General features: G+C 38.9%; 1 protein-coding gene across 1 annotated transcript in view; it reads right to left on the bottom strand.

The window, feature by feature from the left end:
• Window positions 1-2375: 2375 nt before the first annotated feature.
• Window positions 2376-24994, bottom strand: part of NRDE2 (NRDE-2, necessary for RNA interference, domain containing) — a 28146-nt gene continuing 5527 nt past the window's right edge. The window contains exons 3-14 of the mRNA XM_058025629.1: window positions 24275-24487; window positions 22106-22255; window positions 19419-19881; window positions 18818-19220; window positions 15188-15321; window positions 13079-13199; window positions 10892-11067; window positions 9799-10185; window positions 8565-9493; window positions 6223-6361; window positions 3806-3877; window positions 2376-3169 (exon numbers count right to left, since the gene is read on the bottom strand). Of these exons, the coding sequence (XP_057881612.1) occupies window positions 3044-3169; window positions 3806-3877; window positions 6223-6361; window positions 8565-9493; window positions 9799-10185; window positions 10892-11067; window positions 13079-13199; window positions 15188-15321; window positions 18818-19220; window positions 19419-19881; window positions 22106-22255; window positions 24275-24487 (3313 nt within the window). The 3' untranslated portion in view covers window positions 2376-3043. The remainder of the gene's footprint in view (window positions 3170-3805; window positions 3878-6222; window positions 6362-8564; window positions 9494-9798; window positions 10186-10891; window positions 11068-13078; window positions 13200-15187; window positions 15322-18817; window positions 19221-19418; window positions 19882-22105; window positions 22256-24274; window positions 24488-24994) is intronic.

The following is a 24994-nucleotide window of genomic DNA, read 5'->3' on the forward strand; positions in this document are numbered from 1 at the left end:
CATTAGTAATCCTACCTTAAACAACTAAACATGTTTGGATAGGGTACTTTTAAGATTAGAGTTTATAAATTTGTTTTTCCCAAAAGGGTTTCAGTTCATTAGATAAACATCTGAAAAGAGCCAGCAGTAGGAACAGGTTCAAGGGCCCCATGCTGCCCATGGCAGGATGTGCCCACTCCTAAGGCACCAGCCCCAGTGCTGGAGGTGCAGGTCTGGCATGCAGCAGATGTGCACAGAGAAATCCCAACTACATGTGCCAGGCTTGCTGTTCTGCAGCATAACCTTGAATTCTTCCCCCTGGACAATTCTGTTGCCTACAGCTCCATTCCCATGGGGCCAGGTGTCCACTGTCCATTGTAGCCATGCAGGTCCTACTTACCAAGTATCCTGTGTAGTACTCTTCTGTGAAGGGCTTGTTAAGTTCTAAGGAATTCATTTCCAGATGTTGTACATGTGAACTTTAGGGTTTATATAAAGTTCCACATGCAAACCAGTTTTGCATTATGCAGTCTTTGTTCTGGGAACTTTCTGTGGGAGCAAATGCAGGCCAGTAACAGAGTGTGGAGAGTTACACCCAGAGCAATGCCTTCCCTCACTGCCAGTGCTCCAACAACAATGGCAGCAGCAGGGCCAAGAGATTTTATTCTTCTTTGTAAAAATTATGTGGCTCCTTGTTAAAAATGAACCCTACAGATGAATGGAATTCTTTATTTAATCTGGATGACAGAAATCCTGAAATAGAATTGTTTTTCATCTGAAGCTAGAAAAACAAGTTTTATTACCCATTCTTATAAATCTTAGGAGATCTGTCTCCTTGGAAAGGTCACAAAAAGCTAGGGGATTTTTAGCACTTTCTAATCATGGCAGTTGATCTCACTGTTGCTTGAGGGGCTGAAGAGCTGTATGACATGCATGGCAAGGCACTTTTATTAGGAACATGGCTGTTACTGCTGGCTCAGAGCAACAGCCACAAAGAGATGGGTTCAGCTCCCTGAAGAACAGCTGCATTGCATTAAAGGAACCTAAGGACTCTGTTCTAGTACCCTCTCTGCCACCCCAGGAATTGAAAAACACACCTTTGAAAATTCAGCTCTTAGCTTTTGCAGCAGAATTTAACTGCTGCCACTTTTGCCAGAGTTTCTGAACTTGACCAGACAAAAGTAATAAATATCAGGAGAAAGTGAACAGCAAGTATATTCCCCACAAGGACAGGAAAGCTACTGGGGACTGAATTAAAAGGCAGGACCTGCTCCAGGAAGCCTCTGACCATCAAAAGGAAGGAAGCAGCCCAAGTGCTGCTTTGGGAGAAACTTCAAAGGAAAGGACTTGGGACAGGATGCATGGAAGAACAGAGAAGTGATGGGTACAGAAGTCATTGCTGCCATCACTGGAAGTTTTCAAATGTGACTGCAGAGAGCTTGTTAATCTCATCCAGGCTCCCTGTGCTCCAGAAGGTTGGACCAGATGATCTTTCAAGGTTCCTCTGTGACTAAGCAGGAGCACAATCAAGCTTTTCCCCCTCCCCATGGCCCTTTCAGGGCTTTAGAGGTGATGGCATGTGATGGCAAAGCATTAACAAACACAGGCAGAATTTGTCCTGGTCCTGTGCAGGGTACAGAGTAACTTCTACCTCCAATTCAGGAGCTCTGTCATTTTTGTAGAAAGTAAAAAATTAACCGTATTTTTCAAAAGACTAATTGATTACAGCAAAACCAGCATCACTTGCAACTACATCAATATTATAAGGCTTTTCAGAAGTGCTGTAATGGCATTTTAAATTATACATATTCCCTGCAATATTTAAAATCATTTTAGAAAGGAATAAATGAAATGCAGCCTGGACTAAAGTGTATTCTATCTTGCACCGTGGTGGCAAACCCAAGCTAGAAGCTCTATGTCTTGGTTCAGACACAGATTCATGTGGAATAGGATCTCACCAGCTGGATGCTCCCAGTTGCTTTAGTGCTGCTAGTGACAATTTGTTTGCTCATGAAAGCTGTCTGAAGCAGTTTAGGGTATTCTGTGGCTGCAGGTATACTTGTTTCAGATGAAAATCCAGTTTCTGAGTCCTTGGCTCTCAAGAGTAGGGATGCTAAACAATCCTTTCCATGTTTCAGCATGTTCTGTGTTAGAAAATATATATATAACATAAGTGTATCTGTAAATTGTTACCATATTTCATACTATTTCTCTAGGAGCTTGCTAAAAGCCTCATGGACTAGAAGCTACTTTTAAAATCATCATAGAAGACTATGCCTTCTTGATGAGAATCAAATACAGATCAAACCTTCACTTCTCTTACAACAACTGCCTGGACTTGAGTCAAAGCCAGTAATTAATTACAAAAGTTTGTTTAGAAGTGAGCTGCTTAGAGATGCATTATGGACACATTTTCATTTTTAATACACTCAGTTCTATTTTTAATACATAAGAAATAAGTTACTTTTGAATTTTCAAATATTCAGGTATATTTTTCAGGAAGATTTACATTTAAATGGTCATCTGTCAAAACATATCAAAATAGGTGCCTGCTCAAACAAAAATGTAGCTTTTACAGTATATGTACAGATGTAATGGCTGTTTGACTTGGCAGCTGCATATGCACAGCCATACCATGCTGAAGGAAATTACTGAAGTCTGCCAAGTGGAGGACAGTGGAGCATCCATTTGGCAGATGTTTATTTCCTGTGCTGCTCATCAAGCCATAGTTGGCATGTACTGAACCTCTACTGAGCCCTGGGGAATGTAATTTCAAACAATAGAGGAAGAAATGCAGGCAACTTCCAACAAGAGGCTATTTAAAGAGGCTGTCCTGTGGGAGCCAGCAACACTGCAGAGAAATGGATCCATTATTAAGGGCAAAATGCAATCCTTGATTCCAGAGTACTTGCAGGTAGTAGAACTCCATTTTTATAGGAATTTATATAAAATATTTAACAACAAAAAATGTCAAGTACATAGTACCCAAGTCCCAACAGAGTTCCTGTATGAAAATGGATCTAATTGTTAGCTTTGGAAGCAGCTTCTGTACTGCCAGTAGATTTTAAATCTCCAGTAGTAGATCCAGCTCTTCCATAGGCACCCGCACCCTCAGCTCCTTCTCAGTCATCAGATCGAGCGTTTCCTGCAGATCCTCAGGGAAATACTCCACTGCATCCATGTACAGCACCTGCAGAGACAGCAACAACATTTCCTGTGCTACCTCTAGCAAGAAACACAGGATAAAGTAAGTAGACAGCAACAACTGTAGCAAGAACATAAGAAATACCATGTGTTATTTAAGGTAATAGGAACAGAATTAGCACTCCTTCAGTGCTTGTTTAATCAAAGTCTTTTCTAAGTCATACTGAGTAACTTCATTCAAAAAGATGAAATGGAGGTCAAGAGGCACTGGAGCATTTGCAGCAAATACAGACATTACCTGAGGAGTTGCAGGTTCTCTCAATAATTTTTATGTATTATTACATAAATAAATTTTTATTTAGCTATGTATTTCTGATAATCTCATGCTCATGATAAAAGTCTGAAAGACTCAATCATTTCTAGATCACAAAGGATTTCTTACTGCTGTGCCTCAGCACAACACCTTTCTGTCCTGGAACACAAACTGCAGTGACTATTGATCATGCTTCCATTTAAGATACATCTCTTATTTGCAGAAAATTCTAACATTACTGCCTCAAAAACCTCTCCTTTCATTTGCATATAACTTCTTACAACAACTGCTAAAGCTAAACTTTATTTTCAAATACAGAACTTCAAAAATTAAAGTATGATGACAAGTTTACTTGTTTTCTGTGCTTACCTTTGCCCAAGGACAGTTTTGAAGAGCTTTATAAAACAATCCTTTACTTTTTTCTTTTTTTCCTAGTGAAGCCTGTGTGATAAAAAACATTCATACTTCAGTGCAGTAATAGCTGAAATACTGAAACAATTACTTCTGAGACAAAGAAATGATTGCTGAAAAGCTCAGTGTTCTTCTGTTGAGAAATCATTTTTATTATACATTGTGGTAGCTATGTATTTTGTCAGATTACACTCTGCAGATGTCTTACAGGAGTTTCAAGGCTTTACTTTTAAGATAAGGAAGAGAACAAGGACTCTCAGCTACTCAAAGAAACCCAGACAGACCAAGAACAGAACATGGTGCTTTGGCCACTCGTCTTGGTTTGGTATCAGATGCAAACTTGCTGGTGGCACAGACTCTCTGACCATCCAGATCACTACTGAAGGTGCTGAAGGGCACTGGTGCCTGTGTCAGTCCCTGGGGTGCAGCAGGAGTTCATGCTGCTGACTGAAGCCTTTGAGCCTGGCAGTTCAGGCAGACTCCAGCCCCCATCCCTGTCCACTCACCTAACCCATGGTTCATCAGCTAAGACAAAACAGACCTATGGACTTAGGGTAATACTGAACAACTTCTTCTGTGACTTTGTCTGAAAATTTAAAACTTTCTGATTGATTTTGCTTCTCTAAACAATGCTAGTCCAAGCTATTACTGTATTTGCCTCCATCTTACTAGCATCTAGTAAATACTCCTTGTTGTGCTTGTGGAAAAGGTATCTTCCATGAATGGAGCACTAGTGATAAAATACATAATGGCTGATCTTTGGTATTTGTGCATACTGGGGTGTCATCATTAATCTGCAAAGAATAACAGTAATTCACTTGTACATTCCTACATACAAAGTTGTATAAAATATTTACAAGCATTTATTTGTTTAGAAATGGTCACAATTAACAGTCCCACACAGGAGATCTTCTCAAACACAGAACGAGATTTCTTCCCCTGCCTCCTCTCTATTTCACAGCCTTCTGACTGCTGATCCCCCTCTGACAACTCATTACACCAGGGGACATGAACAGAAGAGTAACTCTGGGGAATGAAAGTTATTACTTGAGTGTTTTCATCTTCCATATTGTACTGTAGAGCAGCAAGAAAACCAAGATGGCAAAGCTGACTGTATAATTTTATTTCTGTACTTCCACGGGGAACTATGGAAGAAACAAACATTATTGCTTTTCAGCATTAAACTGCAATGCCAGTTAATGTAACTTCTATATGCAGCTTTTAAGAATCACAAGACTGTCAAAATTGAAGGCAAGTACAGAAGCTATAGCTATGTTTTGCCTACCATGCATTTATTTTGCATATGAACTGCACCTCAAGCGTTGAGGGAGCTGGCAGATGTCACTGAGAGGTCACTCTTGACAATCTTTGATTGATCACATCAACTGGGAGAAGGACCCAAAGACTGAAGTAAGTAAAACATCACTCTTGCTTTCAAGAAGGGGAAGAGATGTACCCAGTGAACTACAGGCAGGTCAGCCTCACCTTGTGCCTTGGGAAGGTGACAGAACAGCCAACCCTGGAAACCATTTCCAGGCACATGAGTGAGAAGAAAATCAGCAGCAGACAGTGTGAATTCACTAAAAGTCATGACTGAGCAACTCCATAAACTGCCATGATGAAATGCCTGGCCTGGTGGATAAGGGGAGAGCAGTGGACATTGTCTACCTGGACTTCAGCAAGGCCTTTGATACTGTCTCCTGTAAGAGCCTCCTAAATGAGCAGCTGACAAAAGAACTGGATGCACAGACAGGGAGAAAACTGTCCAAGAGGGCCCAGAGGGTGGTGATGTGTGGAACAAGTCTGGTTACAGGTCAGTGACCAGCAGTGCCCCTGGTACTGTGGGACCAATCTCATTGAACACCTTTGTTAATGATCTGGCTCATGGTGCAGAGTACACCCTCAGCAGGCCTGCAGACCACACAGAACTGAGAGCAGTGGCTGATCCACCACAGGGTCATGCTGCCATCCAGAGGGATGGCAATGGGATGAAGGAATCAGCTGACAGAAACCTCCAAGTTCTACAGGAAGTGCAAATTCCTGCACCCAATTTACACTGGAGTCCACTCCACTGGAAAGCAGCTTGACATCTATTGGTATCTCAGGACATACTTTTATCTATGTAAGATGACAGACACAATGTCTGCATCTATATTAAGACCACACTGTCAGAAGCTATTACTCCTAATCCACATGAATTACCTTTTCCTTAATGTTCCCAACAATAAGGAGCAGTACAAGTCAAATATATCACTTTGCAAATCAGAGAGGCATGGCAGAATTTAGTGTTCCCTTTTCTAAGCAGTATTCCAGCTGTGTTGATGAGAATTCCAAATAGGGTAAAACAGAACAAAACAGATTATTTTTCTTCTTACCATAAAGTTCAAATACATTCTCCATAGCAGTGGACAGTGGGTACCATTTTCACTCTGAACTGCATGTTCAAACAGAGCCACAATCCGATTTGTTAATCCAGTTTCAGGAATAGTGCAATGTATTTCACCAACCTCTGCCCTGAAACACAGAGAACAAACAACAGTCCTTTAAATCCAAGCCAAGGGACCACATCTGGGTAACAAGGGGTAAAGAACAGAGCACTGCCTCTGTTCACAGCACCACGTATAGCCAGGTTTTTTGTAATGTGTGCTATAAGCTCAATGTTATAAACCAGATTCTTAGCACTTGCTAATGCAATCAATGCATTTCTAAATAGGAAAATTAGGAAAAAAATACAAAATTCAGTATTTTGGTGAAAATTCATGTAGTATGTTCAAAAATAATTTCTCTTTGAAAATAAAAATCCACTATCATATGATCTTAAAACATCTTAGTCTGCCTCCTCGATAATTTATCATTCTAAGCTTGGCAGAACAGCTCAAAAGAAATTCAAATCTGGATGAGCACATCTTCTTCTGGTGCCCAGGCAAGTTTGTTCAAATTTACCCATCACTTTTGCAATGCCATACATTGGTCTTCAATCAAGGTCAAAATTACAGCTCTGGATTTCAACCACAATTATAGCAGTAATTTTCACCCAGAGATTCAAATTGCCTAAGTTCCAGGCAGAACACAAAAGCAGATACACAGCTTTCACCAAAGCACTGATTTCCTTCAACAGCTGATACAGACTGGCTTACTTCTGATGCTTGATCTTGACAAACAGACTGGAGCACTGATGGCAACATCACTTGTCTGTGCATGTTCTCTGAGCCTGCCAGCTTCCACTCACCACTAACACCTGGCTCCTGACCTATCTCTTTCATTTCTTGTGTCTTTGAAGTAATTTTCCCCTCATCTTGACCTTTGCCATGAGGGAAAATTATGTAACCTTCTCTGCATGAGTCAAGCATTTGAAACCTTGTACCTAACAATGACATAAAAACATTCCTGTTTTACCCTTTGTGCTCATTTTTCCATCTGAATTCCATGTGCTTAAGGGGAAATACAAACCAGAACATGAAATAGTCAGACACAACACAGACATTTTCTAATTTTATCACAACATCACAAAACATTAGTTTTATCCATGACTGACAGGGCACATCTCCCTGCTGCAGTAGTTCAGCTCTGCTCTTCCAACACCCAACTTGTCCCCTATTAATGTAATCTATAAGGGTAGTGAACAATCTGGAAAGGAACTCAACCTCACAGGGAAAATAATTCTGAAATTTTCAGTTCCAAGTAACAATAATGAAAACCTATCATAGTGTTAGTCTGAAATTAACAGTAAATCAAATCACAATCCTTTACATTTGGTGGCTGTAGAATTCTTATAACAATTTAGGATTACACAGACTGAGTTCAGGAACGTCACTATCATATCTGAATGCCTGTTGCCAGCCTGCAGCAATCAAAGAAGTGGCTGCACCATCATTTCAAAGTATACTGGTAACTGTGTAACTTCACCAAGTGTGAATATTGTGAGCTCACAGCCCTGTAAAACCTCCAGGGAACTGTTTCCCAGATATCTGCTGTCATGTACAGACACAAACAGCCAAGCTGTCAATGTCACTGCAGATAGGAAGGCAGCAGTGGACAGGCAGCTCCAAACAATGAGAAGACAATAGTTAATAGTTAAGCTCTAAGAATGAACAAGTACCTTGTTCCCCTTATCTTCTACCCTTTCCTCCTTTCTCAGGAGCAAAAAATCTGAGCCCAAACAACTGTGAATTCATGGAATTTCCAGCCTCTTCTCCCTAGTAACAGCCCCACACGAAAACTCTCAAGGACTCACTATGGAAACAGATCTGCCACAGCTGTATTTGTGATTCAGGAGTAAAGTAGGGCAGCCAGCTCAGGCAGAAACTGCAGCACAGCTCTGTATTATGCTCTTTATTGCTGTAGTACTAAAATGCAGCAGTTTCTAAACTCACTGTCTATCCTGGCCATCTAAGCAGGCTTAGTTATTTAAAAATTCCTTAAAGAAATGTGTACCATCCTGATGCTAGTAGCAAGTAATCAAACAAACCCAAACACAATCTGGCTCAGGAGAAAGGACATAAGGCTATCACCCAGGGCTTTCATTCTGTTCAAGATTCTGCCACTGACTCACTGTTCAGCCTTGAGCAAAAAACCTCCAGCTACAGCTGGAGCTACAGCTCTTGCAGCTACAGCTTCTTCACCTGCAAAATGAGAACTGTGACAGCATTTTCTCTCCTCTGTTGAGTGATTAGACAGATTCAAAACAGCATAATTGCAAGGAGGTGCAAGGTGTTACCTCTGGACCTTCTCTGTGAGCTTTTTTCTCATTTGCTCTGCTTGGATTGCAAACAGCCATGGCTCTAAAGAGTTAGTAGACCTTGTGACACTATCAAAAAATCTTCGTGCTTTGCTGGCACAGTGAGACTTCCTTTGGATGTGGATGTATGACCTCCAGAGGGACTGGTTGCTTGGATACCGTTTCAGAGCCCCTGCCAGTGCCTCTCGCAGGGGATTCAAAGGATAGACACTCATTTTCATGTGGAATCTCAGCAAATTTGTATGCAGCAGGGTGACAGCTTCAAGAGCAGTGGGAAAATTTAGAATGCCAAAATTCTCCCCTGTATTTTCACATTTCTGTGAACCAGAAACTTCAAGTTTTTCTGAAGCCTGCGTATATATTAATACTGCAGCATCAATCCCAACAGTCAGATACTGAAACAGTGCATAGCAACCAACCAGGTTAACCAGCTGATCAGTATCATTGGCCTGACCCTGATCAGAATTTGCTGCTTGACTTAAATAATCTTGCAGTGCATGCTCATATGTTTTACGAGCTTTCAAGACATTCACAGGTGACACTTGTCCACTATAGGGCACAAAGGGTCCATTCTCAGTCAATTTGGTCAATACATGAACAGCACGAGAGGTGACAGCTCCTTCCAGGCTTTCCAGCAGCTCCACTTCCAGCTGAGCATACAGCAGGCTGAGGCTGCAGAGCTGAGCACTCTTCAACCCTCCTGTCCCTGCTGTGCAAAGAGCTGTGTCAAACACCTTCCTGGAATCATCTGTGTTGCCAAGCAGCCACTCCAGGTAGGCATAGAGCCTCCAGAGAGAAAGGTTGTTTCGGTTGTCAGGTGCTTTAAGGAAATTCTTGGCCAACTTTTTACTTTTCCTCCCTTGTGCTTTTAGCTTCTTTTTCTTTTTTGCTTGGAGACACTGAATTACCTGCAGGGAAAAATAAATAGAGTATATTTTGAGAGAGATGGAAGCAGAAAGGAGAAAAAAAGCCTCTCACAGCAATTTTTAATAATATAATTACAAAATTACATATTATCATATAATAAAATTTATGCAAAACTTCAAAAAATTGTTTGCTACAGGTATGCCACTCTTCAACATGTTCTGAAGGAGTTTTTGGTTTTCTTCTTTTTCCCCCTTGTGCAATCTTAACTGACATTTCCTGATTTGAATACTTATTACAGAAGAAAGCCACACATCACAACATTGATTATATGCAGACTCCTCATTACCTTAGATATTTCATACTGCAGCCAACAAATGGCCAGGTTAGATTTTTCCTTTCCTGTAAATATCTGGGACAGAACTTGGAAGACATTCTGTATGAACTCCTCCCCTTCTCTGTAGTGGCCTATCTGATGTCTGCCTCGTGGCATTGTGTCCATATGACCAATACTGTTGAATCCAGAAAGTGGAAAATCAACAGAAGTCAGTGGTTTATCATCATAAAGCACATTGTCAAAGATGTTATTTTCATCCATGGCAATATAGAGACTGGAAGGAAAGAGTTTACTTGTACATGGAACTCCCAGGAATTGCAAAAAAGAGTACAGCAGTTGGTGTTGAAGCTTTGGGTTAGAAAGCCGGATTAAAGATGGTCCAAGGTCATCAAATAACACCTAAAAAATCCAAATTAAAACAAATTCCATTAATTTATGCAATCAAAAGCAGCAAAACTTTATGCAATTAAACAATTTATGCAATTAAAGAACCTTTTAAAATCAATAGTATTTAGAATTACCATTAAATAGTACCAAAATGTCATTCAAATTAAAAATGGACAAGTTAAACAAACAATCTGTTTTTCCAGTCAGACTGTAAATTTTCTATCAAGAGATTTCTTTGCCTGGGAACAACAAAGACTGCCACAGAAAATGTACAAAATGAAGGTCTGGAAGATTTTATTCATAGGCCTTTTAACACATTCAAATTTGAAAATCAATGTCTGACTTGACCTATTTCCCAAGGAATAAAAAATATCCAACTATCTGACTTGAAGGCAATGAAATCTTTGTTTATTTAATGCACATCTCTTCTTAAACACATATTTCTGTGAGATTTCTCCACACAGATGACAGGAATCACTGAACAGCAAAGACAGACTATTTTGCCTGCAGACTTTCCAAAGTTTACCATGAGCTTCCCATGGCTTTCAGAAGTCTCAGCACAAAACCTCAGGCAAATTTTGAATTTCAAAGAAAAAAATCTTTTTTCCAAACAAAGAAAAGTATTATTCTTCTAAAATATCCACAAACATGGCAATGAATTCAAATTAAAGGACAACTAGTCTTATCATCTCCCCTTGTTCTATTTTATCACAGTGACCTGTCTTTCTGGATCTTCACAATCTTCTTCAGTTTCCTTTTTGGTTTTGTCTGGCCTCCAAGGTAACCAGTGCCTTGCCTCCCGGGACTGTTCAATATCCAACCAAATATGCCACTTGGGAAGAGTTTTATCTTTTATTTCTTGATCTTCATCTATATCTTCTTCATCCTCATCATCTAAAATCAAATCAATATATACACACATTATTAAAGAAAAATTATCCCACCAAATCCAAAGGCCAGGCATGACATACACTTTATCTACTTTAACAATGGAAATAAATATAGTTAATTAAAAAAAACACACAAGACTTAGCTGAGATTTTCCACATCACAGTTCTGGGTTTTGACACCAGCTCTGTAATAGGAAGGTAGGAAGCTTCCAAACTTTTAGAAGTTGTGAATCAGTGTCAGCAGTCAAACTTTTCACAGAGGAGAAGAAAAAACACTGACAGGCTGTGGAGCACTTTTATCAACAGCAACTTGCAAGCTACAGCCAAGAGTCAGTCATCCTTTTGTGCAATTTACATTCTTCACTTCATACCTGAGCATAAAATTTCAAGTATGCTCTATCAATACTAGTTTGCATAAAACATTTTGAGAAAACCACTGACCATAAAAAATGGTATTTGAATATTAAACACTGCAAAACAAGTTTGGCCATGATGCTTTTAACAAGTGGTACTTTCAGCATTTGAATTAATGTGCAGATGAAACAACGCACACGTTTACACACACACACACAAAAGGATGTGTTTAACCACATCTCACTTTTATGATAATCTTTCTGGACTATTGGATATAATTACCATATTTTTCCTCTGACACTAATATATTAATTCTGTGCAGAAACTGATGAGCACCTATAGGCAAATTGAAAGCTTGTAGAGATGTTTCTTTTTATTGCTGAGGGAAAAAATTGCCCTCTAAATTTGATAGTTGCCTGCATCATAAAAATCAAGCTATTTCTCCAATACCATCTCCAACACCATCTCCAAATTCTTGATCCTGACATCTGCCATCTGAAACACTCCCAATCCCAGTTCTTCTTAAACCTCAGGTAAAACAAACAGGTGGTTGCAAGATTTTTACTCTCTCTATATTTTTGCGATCAATATAGTCAGCAACTCTATGAAAAAAGACAGTATTTCAACAATCTAATCAAAGTTTGAAGAAACCTGACAATTTTAAATGAACACACTCAATTGAAAATTGCACCTGGAGTTTGGGGGTTGGCACATAGGGGGAAACCACTGGTAGGTACTGGAGCTGCCCAAGACTGGCAGTGGTCCTCTTCTCTATACTGAGTCTTCTCAGTTTGTGAACAAAATGCCTAGAGCCATCAAAAATAAAACTGCTGAATTCAGGGGCCAAGGAAATTCCATCTTAATCCAGAGACAAGGGAGGGACTTAATTATCTTTCAGTTCCTTTGTTTACTAAAAGTAGACCCCAACTTGCTTCACCAGAGTTGCTACAGCAGGAGTAGCAAGAGCAAAGACAGTTCATCTTTGGTCAGACACATTCCAGCCTCCTGCTTCCTGCAAGCTGTATCTGCTTGAGAAATAGTCCTTGACATGAAAAAAAGCACTGTAGGCCACAAGACAAGGTAAGGCAAAGCAGCAGGGAGTGTTTTCTGCATCCCTGCTCATCCAGAAGCACTCCAGCCAAGTGAAGACACAATTCCTTCATTTCTGCATCACAAAGAGAAAGGAAACGTTTTCCTCCTATTTTTGCTATACCTTTGCTTGAGAAACTAAAATGTGACTCTAGAAATAGAATCATGAATCTAGGTATCCTTGAAGCAACTGTCATCTAACAATATAATCCCACTTCACCTTAATATTATGTTGGAAGGGTCTTAAGGGAAGCTTACTCTCACTTTTGATGGGTGTGACTCTCCACCAAGTACTCACACCTCTGGCTTTTCCAACACGAAGTGTAGGGTATGCCATCCTCTCCTCTAATTCTCACTGTAGGAAGGGCAACAATGTTCCATAAACAATATCATACCCAGAACATTCAGCACCTGCTATTCCCTGTGAAGTATGATATACATTATCTTGATATCAGTAAATATTTTTTAAAACTTGTATGCAAAACCATGACAAGAATCAGATTATATCATTCTAATCAAAATGTTTAGAAGAACACATGGACATACAACTACACATATTGAGACACACATACCAGGCTTAAGAACAACCCAGCCACCCTTTTCCTGTTGGTGCATCCATGCTTTCCAGCCTCTTGCTCCTTTTTCTCCAATTCGTGGTTCTCCACTATCCCAAAAGGGCTCAAAGAATTCCACCTATTGTTTTTGACAGGGCCAACCAAAACAAAACATAGGAAAAATCATTTTTGCTGTTGTACAGACATTATCTCTGTCAACTTAGGTTTCCCAGACCCTACAAGCATGTACTGGGTACAGTTTCTGTATCTGAAGACTTTGTTAGATACTGCTTAAGATTCAGCAGGCACAACTGAGTACTTCAGTTACAGCTGTGGCACATAAGGACTGCCATCAGCTCTTCTCATGAAAATAAAGATTGTTTTAAAAGGCAACAGGCTTTAAAGAAAGCAAAACACTTTTGTGCCTACAGTCCTTTATAGATCTTTCAAGGATAAAGATCCAAAGTCCCTAAGGTGTGGCTTTCAGAACCCAAAGCTCCCCTCCTCCCTAAGTTCTATGGGTCATGAAGAATTTGGCTAATGGAATGATAATTCAATCACACACCTATGGTCAAATAAAAATGTTACAGTTGCACATAAATATGACAAGACTAAAGACAAGAGGAAAAAGGTCCATAAAGACTTTAATCCTTCAGGTTTAAGGATGGCCAAAAAGGTCAGGGCACTTTCCAGTGAACCAGAAGTTCAGGGTTCTAATCCTGGTGACTTTGTCACTGCCAGTATGCAATCAGTCATCTCTAGATTCATCAATTCCTCCTCTGCTTTTATATCCTAAGCTCTAATGACAATCCCTCACCTATTAAATGCTTCTGCTGTTTACCAGCCCTTGGCTTGGACATTGAGATGTGACTGTTAATACTAATATTAACAATAAAATTTACTCCAAGAAAACCAAGCATTGATACATGAGAAAATTCCAGGCTTACAGCAAACTGCAAAATAGAATTCTGCTCCTTGTGGATTTATTCTTTGCTGCAAGTGAGAAAGTGAACTGTGAAAACAGTACAGAAACAAGTAATTCCAGACTGAGTCATAACACTTCTGTATGACAGCAGAATGTGTGATCAGCTGTAAATCTGGCATTTTCCTATTTTCAAGAACTGCATTTTCCAACCTAAACATGGTCCTTTTGAATCAAGGTTCCTTTTCATCCTGCTCTAAGATCTTTAAAATACTACAAATGAAATGCAGTTTTTCAAATGACTGGAACTTAACTACATGTATCTGTGCAATTACTCCATGACAGCTATGACTGAACTCTAAATTTTAGCTCTTTAAGAAGACATCACTATTTTTTAACCTGTAAGATTGCTCCATTTGTTGGTAACAGTATTAATCACCAGAGCAAGAACTGGAGTCTGAGTTTCTGGGAAGACAGTGAAGTAACTGCAGCAAATTTAATGTTTATCCTCCAGAGTAGCCCAGCTGCCTAAATGGTGGCCTCTCTACCACTCATTAAAAAGGAAACAGTTCCTAACAGTTCAGTGGGATGAGGCTACTGGCAAATATTAACTTCCTTATTATTAGCGGGGTGCATGTGCAACATCCTACTGAACAAATTAAGAGAAAAAGTAATTTAGTACTTCAACATTTACCATTATAAGCTGAACAGAATCTCATGGGTCAAATAAAAGGCACTTGAAAGCACAAAAGTGTTCCTAATGTAGCCATCAAATTAATGGAAATAGGTAACAAAATCTAAGAAACTTTGGCAAAAACTACCTGAACGGAAAGATTTTATGTCCTATCAGGTCTCTCCATCACCAGTAACAAAAAACCAGCATTTTGGGGAAAAAGAAGCAGGGCAAATGCTAGCTAGACACAGACATTGGTCAGCTAGCTCCATTTTTTTCCATTTTTAATTATTAAAAAAGATGAAATGACTGGTTATCACACTTCAATTATATACAGTAAAAGTAGCCATTGGCCTGTAGTTCCAGAGGACACACAAGCATGTTTTCAATGCAAGCATCACCTTGAAGAACCTCTAAGTAAGCTGTTATCCAAAATATTTCCCTATGGCCTTAAAAAGTCATCAGCATTTTTCTGGTACAGCATTTTCTGTAATACATAAAGACACACACCCATTTAAATGGAAATTGCTACCTGTCCCCTTGTTGGCAGATCTTTTACACTGTCAGGTTTAAAGAAGGTGAAGTCAATCAGAGCCTGAAACAAAGACACTGCTTTCTCAGAATGACCAGCCTGTCTCAGGAAGTGGCATTGCTGAATAAATATAGCTGTAAAGAAAAGAAGATAAAATTTTAGTACTTCAGATTTTGTTGCAAAGTGTTTTATTACAGCCCACAAATATAAAAATACATACACGACATGCTGTAGAAAATAATTGTTTTGGAACAGTATCAAAATCCAAACTATGAAGGGTAACCAGCATAAATGCATGTCAAAATGGTCACAGTTTAATGAGCTTTTAGACTGCTCACTTTAAATGTGCCAAAGAGATGGCTTTTTATCCATGCCATACAGGCACTGTCCCTCACTGTACCAACACCTGCCAGTGGGCCACAGCCCTCTCTGAGGATGCTGGGTGTTATCACAGGGCACACAGGAGGTGATAACAACAAAAATCCTTTTTGCCTCAGTTTTGCATGAGATATTTACATTGATAATATATTAGCAATATAGAATTTTCATTCTAATTGTGATTTCCTATTTCTGTATGCAAGACCTGAATCAAGTCAGTATTCTGGTCAATATATTACTGCTTAAAAGTAGGGAAAAGCCCTATCCCTCACTCTTCAACAAATTATTTGTCTAACCACTGCCATATTCCCACTGCACACCAAACTTCAGTCTCAGCTTGAAAAGGGAAGCAAAGTCCCAGTGTTCCTCTCCATATTTTGGACAAGAGTTGGAGAAGTAACAGGTATTATAAACACCTCCATTATGAGGCAGCTCAAGGACATTTCAGTGATACTTAATCACTCCAAATGACACTCCAGTCTTAACACAATAAAAGCTGTTTAAATTGCTTTAAATCATAACAGACTTGAAAAAAACCCCAAGCCCATAAAGACTGAATCACTGACAGCATGGAGAACAGTAAAACAGTTCTTTAAATGCTACTGTTCCTTCACTAAACACACTGTCTTTGGAGGGTTTGAAACAATCCAAATATTAGGTGTCTAGATACACACATGTAACAACACAGGTTAGCAGCAACTGCTCTTCATCGTCATCATCATCATCTTATATTTAGCACATGGGAAATTAATTACTCCTTACATCTGAATTTAGATATGTATCAGACACATAACCTGAATTCAGCAGAATATATACATTGGGCATTAAATAAATTTTTTTCTGCAAAGTCAATGATTATTCCTGCTGACAAAGACTCTGAGATTTGTGAAGGTATTTAAACAACAAAAACAATTATTAAGTTTATAATACAGTCTTCCTACGTATTTTAACTAATTTAGGCATTGTGTCAAACTGATACTGTAAAGATTGTCCTCTCCTACTCTCTTAGCTTCAGAAATGAACTTTGATTGAAATACTCTGAATTAGAAAATGCCTCATCAGGATTTGCTGCCAAACTGGTGCCAAAAATAAATTACAGTGTAAATTTTTCTGCATTAGAAAAAAAAAGTATTTGATGAAATGCAAAGATCAGCATTTCTTTGTGGCAGAAACTGAAAACAGCATGAATACATACTTAATTCAGTCCATGATGCTAAGACAGTTCTGCAGCTGACCTGACCTAGAAGATAAGGATGTTTCTCCCCAACCAGGAGGTCTAATTTGAAAAACAGAACACTGTTTACACAGCAAAAATTAAGAATACTTTATATTAATCTGCTTTATATTAACAGTTTCTAGTAAATTTAAAGTATTATAAATTATTATCTCAAAATTTATGTAAAGGCTGATCTATTATTTCAAATTCAGCTTTACCTTTTCAAAATTTTTCAATACTTAAAAAAAACACCCACCTATTTCCAAGCAGACAGTACTCCATACTGAACTGAACACTAGATGGCACAGTCCCCCACTATTTAAAATCAGAGCTCTTACACTGTGTCCCTAGGAAAGGTCAAAGGTTGAAGATATAAACCTAATGTACATCTACAGTGCTACTCACCTCATGGTAAGTTTGTGAAATATTCTGTATATTTATCTTAATGAACAATTTGGTTACCTTCCTAATAAGTACAATATCAATTAAAACTCAGCCCAAGAATTACACAGCTGAGTCACAAATGAAGAAATCCCAAAGAAATATCCCAGTGAAATTTCTCTAATCCTATAATTTGAATTCTGAAGAGGAAAAATAAAATACCTGAGAGTGTTCATAAACAAAACACTGGAGGCTTAAGACAGAACAACAAGAAGTTACTTTTTGTTCTGTTCCATTCAGGAATTTGAGTTCCTTTTCATTTTTAGCTTGCTGTGGATATTGCCAGCAAAAAAGTATTTAGAAAAAGATCAATCTAATATTGGTTAACCTGCTAAAGGAACTCTATTAAAAAATCCTCATAGCAGTTGACAATCTGCTTCATGAGTCATATACCTTCAAAGATGTGCAGGAAAACAAAATGAAAGAAAACCCTTCTTGTTTCCAAAACCAGATTCTGAATAAAACCTTTGTCCTGAGAATCATTCATTTTGGTGAGTGTACAAAGTGACTGAAATATTGGAAATCAGAGACAGGAGGAGCAATTAGAAGCTATCAGGCTGTACAATATGCACTGGCCAGTAGAGCATTTTTCCTCTGCAGCACTTTTGCAGTGCTTGATCCAAGATGAGTCAGCCAAAGACTGTATGAGATCTGAACACCTGAAACCAATGTGGTAACCCAGCATCTCTATCTGTTAGTCCAGACTGGATATTGCATAACATCATTGCTCCAACAGGAGTTACAGGACTGGATAAAAACAAGAGGTTTCTTGGACTATGATGCACATAAAAAAATGGACTTGTCTATAATAGTCTCTTAGATTGAAAATTAATTTTAAAATAAAAAATATCAAGTCAAAAATACACATGGTGACACTAATCTTTTCCCCTCCTCAAAGTATTCACAGAACAATAATCACAATGACATGCCAAGGTAGAGAAGTAAAGCTGAACTGGATAGTATAAATCATTTAGCTCCAAATAAATTTAAAGTGCATGCCAGAACTGAGCATGAACTCATTTCTTCCCTGAATCCACTCCAGCATCCCAACTATCTGAATTATTTTCCTTCCAGGGATAATTATACAATAAATTATAAAGTGGTAGATGTATGCATAGGAGAAATAGAAAAGGCATGATCACATGGTATTACAGCTTGGAATTCTCCATCTACAGACTGGGATTCTCAACAAAATTTCACATCAGACTTGTAATGTTCCTCCTCTTTTTTACAATTGATTAAAGTATCAATTGTAAAACTTCCAAACAAGAGATAATTCTTTTTTTCACAAGTCTCCCTTTTATAAAAGCACATCTCCTGGCTGTTGGCTGTGATCCTCCAGCCTTGACATTGTGCTATAAACCACTCAGCACATTAGACTTTAATGGATGTTGTATCACAAACTGTCCTGGGGAAGAGAAGGATCTGCCATATCCATATTTGGTTGGAATATCTGCTTCAATTCTCAGCTAAGAAACCAGGATGCCAGGCATTTTGGAGAGAAGAAAAGCTTCATGCAATACAGGAAAATCTGTTCTTAATGCATTAGCACCTGTGAAGGCCAATCTGACCATAATATGCAGAAAGAGCCTTACCCAGCATAGCTTCCTCAGTGCCAGGCAGCAGAGGGTGGGACACCATGCTGCCATCCTGCACAGCTGCCAGTGTTGTCAAACATTTCCCATAGAGGCTGTTGATCTTTGAAACAGAGAAGGTAGTGAACTGACTTTGACAGAACAGAAGGTATTTCTTCCACATCTCTGGATTATTGGGATGTAAAAATATTAGCTTCTGCCATTCTTTGATCACAGCTGGTGGTTCCCAGAATTCTGTGCAAAGCTTCAGCCTGGCAAGCTTCAGATCAACATTACTTGGATTGCTTTCAATTGCCCTCTCTAAAATGGCCAGTTTCTTTTCCAAGATTAACTTGAGTGATTTTCTCCTTAATTCCTGCTCTCCTGTACTGGCATAAGGGCTAGGTCCTCTCATTAATTCATCCTAAAACAAAAAGAAATATCATTACAACCTTAGGAAGAACAATCACTAGAATCACAAGAATGCTGACATTTGTGAAGCTGAGTTAACAATTCATTCTCCACCAAGAAAAGATATACAGTTCTAAACAAATGAAATTACACTATAATGTTCATGTATTTACTACTTATAATAAGCAACAAGGTCCATTAGAACACATACCTGAAAGGCAATAAATTCCATCCAAGCATTAATATCTCTTGGGTTTTCTCTTACTTTCTTGTTATATTCTTCTACTTTTGTCATTAGAACAGAGTTCATGTTTAGCCCAGGCTCTTGAACTGCTTGCTGTGTATTTACAGACTCACTGTCTGCACTCTTGCACCCTTTTCCTTGTAGCCACACTGTGGTTGATGGATCATAAATCCCAAGAGGATTTACTTCTGTTGTGTCAGAAGAATCATCAGTTTCCACTTGGGAAACTGGTATAAAAGCAGGTGGATCAGATGGAGAACTTTTATTACAGACAAGAATCCCATCTGTGTTCAGCATCTTCACATTGCTCTTTGTAAAGTAGCGCTCAGGCCGACTCTGTGCTTGCTTCCTTTTTGATGCAGAGCTGTCCCAGGTTATGCACTGCTTCTTTGCATCTATGCCAAGACAGGAGTCTCCTTTTCTTTTATATCTTGAAAGGGAAAATACAATTAAACATCTTCTAAAGAGATACCTCCTTTTTGAAAGAAATACTTTCATTCAAATTAACCCAAATAATGTATGCATATACCTTTAAAAGTTTAGGAACCTGGTAAATTTCTGCTTATTTAAAACTTCAAATTATAAACTCCTTCACTGCCATCACACTTTACATCACACTAAGCTTCCTCTGAATTCAACAACATATATCATACTCAAGCAGAAGAAACCCTTTTTCCTTTTCAGCATTTTAAACCATGTAGACAAACCCAGAGGAAGAACAACAGACACTATTTAGGGTTACTTAGATTAGACTATTTTAAACTGAAAATGAGACACCAGTTGTTCATCCAGCAATTTCCTTCTGCATCCCTAAGCCTCTGTCCATTTTATATGCCAAAGTGGAGAGGGGTGTGAAGAGAAAAAAATGGCCATGTTCATAAAGGCCACAATAATCCCATGGATTAAGACAGGAAAATACCATCTTCAAATATTACCAAGAATGTCATTTCAGTGGCAGATATAGGGACATGTAACACTAAAATAATACTTTTCATCTCAGAAAATAGCTGACAATCCAAAGGTGATAGAAAATTGAAACAAATTGTAACCAGGCAATTTTATTGCAAAGGCACAAAAAGCTACAAAAATATTACCCATAAATTCTCCCTCCTCCACAAATAATTATATACAGTATTATTGTATATACAGTAAACAATTTTCCTGAGAAAATCAGGAAGTGTACATATATAATGCATGAGTCAACTGTAGGCTCCTTTGGATGGGCTTCTGCATTAATGCAAGGAAATGTTCTGAAGGGTCATCACAGCACCAGTAACTCACTAAGGATATTGAATGTGCAATTTCTTCTATACTAACTTGAAATGTAGCATTGCATAGGACAGACACATTTTAGTACAATGCTTTTTTTTTTACAATGGTATCAAACTACTCAAATAAGCAAACCTCTTGACAAATGTAGTATGAAATAATCAATACCTTCACTTTCCTCTCAGACACAGAAACAGAACCATAGAGACTAAAAAGAGACTTGACCAAAGACAATTTATAACACAACCTCGGATTTCTGACCTCAAAAACATACATCTGCCCCAAGCTGCCACATCCAGATGGCCCTGTAGTTTGCTACACAGAGAATGTTTTTAAGAACAATGAAAATCATGCACATTATACCCATTATTTCATGCCATCTTTTGCCTTTTAAAACATTTATTCAAGAATTTTAGAATGGTTTGGGTTGGAAGGGGCCTTACAGATGCCAGGCAACTCATTCCAACCCCATGGGCAGAGACACCTTCCAATAGATCAGGCTGCTCAAAGCTGCTCCTTCCAACCTGGCCTCAAACACTTCCAGGGATGGAGCATCCAAGTCTCTGAGCAGCCTATTCCAATGCCTCACCACCCTCTCAGTAAAGAGTATAAAAAGTCCCTCTCCATCTTTCTTGTAGGCTCCCTTCAGGTACTGGATGGAGCCTTCTCTTTTCCAGGCTGAACAACCCCAATTCTCTCAGCCTTTACTCAAAGGAGAGGTGTTCCAGCTCTCTGTAATCAATCTGGTGCCCATTCTCCAGACTCCTTCCAAAAGGCTGATGCCCTGCCTGTGCTGGGGACTCCAGAGCTGGATACAGCACTTCAGGTGGGGTGTCACCAGGGCAGAGTGGGGCAGAACCCCCTCCCTTGCCCTGCTGGCCACACTGCTTTGGATGCAGCCCAGGATACAATTGGCTTTCTGGGCTGCCAGTGCATATTTCTGGCTCCTCATCCACTTGCTCCCATCACTGCTCTCACCCACCAGCACCCCCAAGTCCTTCTTGGCAGGGCTGTTCTGATCTGTTCATCCCCAGCCTGTGCTGATGCCCTGACCCAGGTGCAGCACCTTGCCATTGTTAAATCTCGAGGTCCTTGCCCAGGTCCCTCTGGATGTCATCCCAACTGCACTACTCAGCTTGGAGTTGTGAAACTTACTGAGTGTGCACTTGATCCTGCTGTCTGTGTCACTGATGAAGAACACAAGAACACATCAGGCAGCAGCACAGACCCCCTAGGGATATCACCTGCCACTGACACTGGCTCAACACCCAGTCAAATTCTGAAATAAGCTCCTCAGTTATCTTTTCTCATCTTCTATGCAAAAAGTTGCAGACAGACTCAAGTGACTCTGTGACAGTTTGGATACAGAGAACAATGTTCCATACCTTGCTATGTCCCCACGATACAAGGATTTGTAGGCCCAGTTTGCAGGGTCTGGTTTCTTGTCTATGCAGAAGGTGTCTGCTCTGGGCTCCTGGATATCATCAAGCCAAATACAGTGACTGCTGGTAACACCTGATGCTTTCTTACCTAGACTGCACAAAAGGAGAAGGAGGATATTCTAAGCATTTGTGCATATATTCAGCATTTACATAACCCAAAACATTAAATTTCTGTAGTTCACAGTAATTTAACTTACTCAACGTCATTGTACGTGACCCACTCCTGCAAAGTCAGTCCACACTTTGAAAAAAACAATTAGAAATACACTAATAGTACCATCAAATCAAAACACTGCAAGTCCTTGCACTTCCAAAAACTGAATTTATGATTATGAAAGGTAATAACCAGTTTAATCAACCAATTTAATCAATAGCTTGGCACACTATGATCCAAAAGCCACATACTACTACTTTCAGAATTTACTCTTGTCTTGGTAAGATGCTACAATCAAGAAAAATAACATCATCTGTAAGAGGATTTACTAGCTGTAATTATACCCATGCATTTGATAAAACCGTGTGTATCAAAGGGTTTATGGATTACAGTTATACAAGTTAACTTAAGTGGAAATTGCCACCTGCCTCTGAACTCTAGATAACTCTGAATTTCCAGTCTGAATTCATGGTACAATTATGTCAGTTTTAGAGTTCTGAAAAGTTTTCAAAAATGTCACAACATTTTTCACATTCAGAGCAATTTTGTGGTTCAGGTTTCAAAACCAGTCTTTTGAAAATTCAGTATTCTCTCAGCATCAATAATTTCTGGAAAGTAGTAAAAAAAGACACCATGAAAGAACTTCAACACTTTTATTTGGGCAAAACATTGGCTGTCTGGCCCAACCTGGCAAACAGCTTATGAACCATGCCCAGGCACCCTTCCATGGATGAGTGATGGGACTGAGCAGAATGGGTTCAGCACCCAAAGAGTTTTTACTGTCCTTCCTCACAGCCAAGGAAGCCTTAGCCACCACAAACCAATGAAAGTTCTCATAAAGGAGAGGCTAGAGGTATCAGACAACATCTGCAGCACCTCTGCCACTCCTCCACAGGGAAACAATGTTACCTTGGCATAGACACATCCCACCAATCTGTGCTTTCAGCTCCTGATTAACCCCCTTCGAGAGATGTAGTAAATTTGGGGAAATTCAAAGACTACCCAGACTGCATCAATTGTAGCAACAATTCCTCAATGTCACCAAACCCTCACTTTATCCAGGAGTAGCTGCAGTGTGGAATTAGAGCCAGAGCTGCTGATGCCAAAGAAAACACAGGAACCAGGGAATCAGAGAGAGGCAAAATGGCTGCTCAAACTAGCAAACATGGTGACAACCAGGAGAATGTGACTCACTGCCAGCTGGACAGTGAAATGTTAACCTTGAAATGTTAAAAACCCAGCAGCCTGAGGAAAGCACAGCTAGGGATGCCAAACCTGCATACTTGCTGCATTCATAGAACCTCATTTGCTGCTCAAAGATCATGATAGTCACTACATGCCTCTTTTCTTGCTCCATAAAAACATGACATCTCCACTAATTACACAGACCCTTAGAGCTCCTGGAATTAACAAAGAAGATTTAACAAAACACCCAATTTCAATCGCTCGAATACTCATATAGAAATATTACAAGTAGAAAGTATGAAGCAAAATATATGGATATAAAAGAAGTATAAAATCATAAATTTTGTCTTAAAATGAAAAAAACTAAATGTAAACTCTGTGAGGAGAAAGGTACATTACAAGGCAAACCCAGCCACATATTAATAATTAAGAATGTTTAATGCAATTGCTCTCCAAACCCTCACAAAAGATCAGTGAAAGGAAACAAGATGCTAACAAAAACTAGATATAAGCCTCTACATGACTTCAAAAATTTATTTCATAACCACCTTACCATGCTTTGCTCTGTACAACAGCACTACACTGAATATTTTAGTCAGTTTTTTTATATTATTAAACAAGTGGTTCTAAATCTGTTTCCCTTGCTTTGAATGCATGTTTAGTCAAACAAAGCTTAGAAAAAGATGATCAACCAATGGTAAGAATTTCAGTTGAAGAGACAAACACAAGAACACAATGGGTTTACATCTTGCACAGTGTTAATATTTACATACTTTGCTGCTGCTTCCTTTTCACTACTTTTGCCACTTCCTCTGTCCTTGATGTGCTTCGTGTCCACCTCTGACTCGCTGCTACTGGAATCTCCTTTGGTTTTCTTCTTTTTCTTTTTACTGATGTGATGCTTTTTCTTTTTCCTTTTCTTACTTGTCTGTTTCAGGCTCTCATCTGTATCACTCTCCTCCGACAACTCAGATCTGGAAGAAGTCCTGCTTGGAAAAAAGTATGTACATTTATATACACCAATACAGCTAAGCAGTAAAACTGTTACAGACTATCACTGTAAGAAAGTTCAGAACATTTTATTCTTTACCTTTATTCTCCCTCTATTTTTTTGAGATGGTAGCAGTAACGTACAGAGCAAAAGTGAGCTAAATCTGCATTAAATCACAACTACATTTTTCAGTTGCTGGAATTACTGACAGGAAGTCTTAATGTTTTAATTGTCAAGGCATTTTGATGTGTGATCTGTATAAATAGCCATCTGTTAACACTGTCAAATTAAAGAAGATGACTGAAATGATAACATTTCCTAACTTTGCTAAACAACTTAGGTCATGTTAAAAGACTGAGAAATCTTTCACTGTGACCTGCAAAAGAAAAAAGTCTGAATTTTTTTCCCTGTTTTTTTATGACTTATATAAAAAGTATCAAATTCCAGATTAAAAAAATCAAAGATTCCAGATTAAAAAAATCAAATCTACCAACCAAGAAAC

Source organism: Melospiza georgiana, chromosome 6, assembly GCF_028018845.1.
Source record: "Melospiza georgiana isolate bMelGeo1 chromosome 6, bMelGeo1.pri, whole genome shotgun sequence".
NCBI classification, from domain to species: domain Eukaryota; kingdom Metazoa; phylum Chordata; class Aves; order Passeriformes; family Passerellidae; genus Melospiza; species Melospiza georgiana.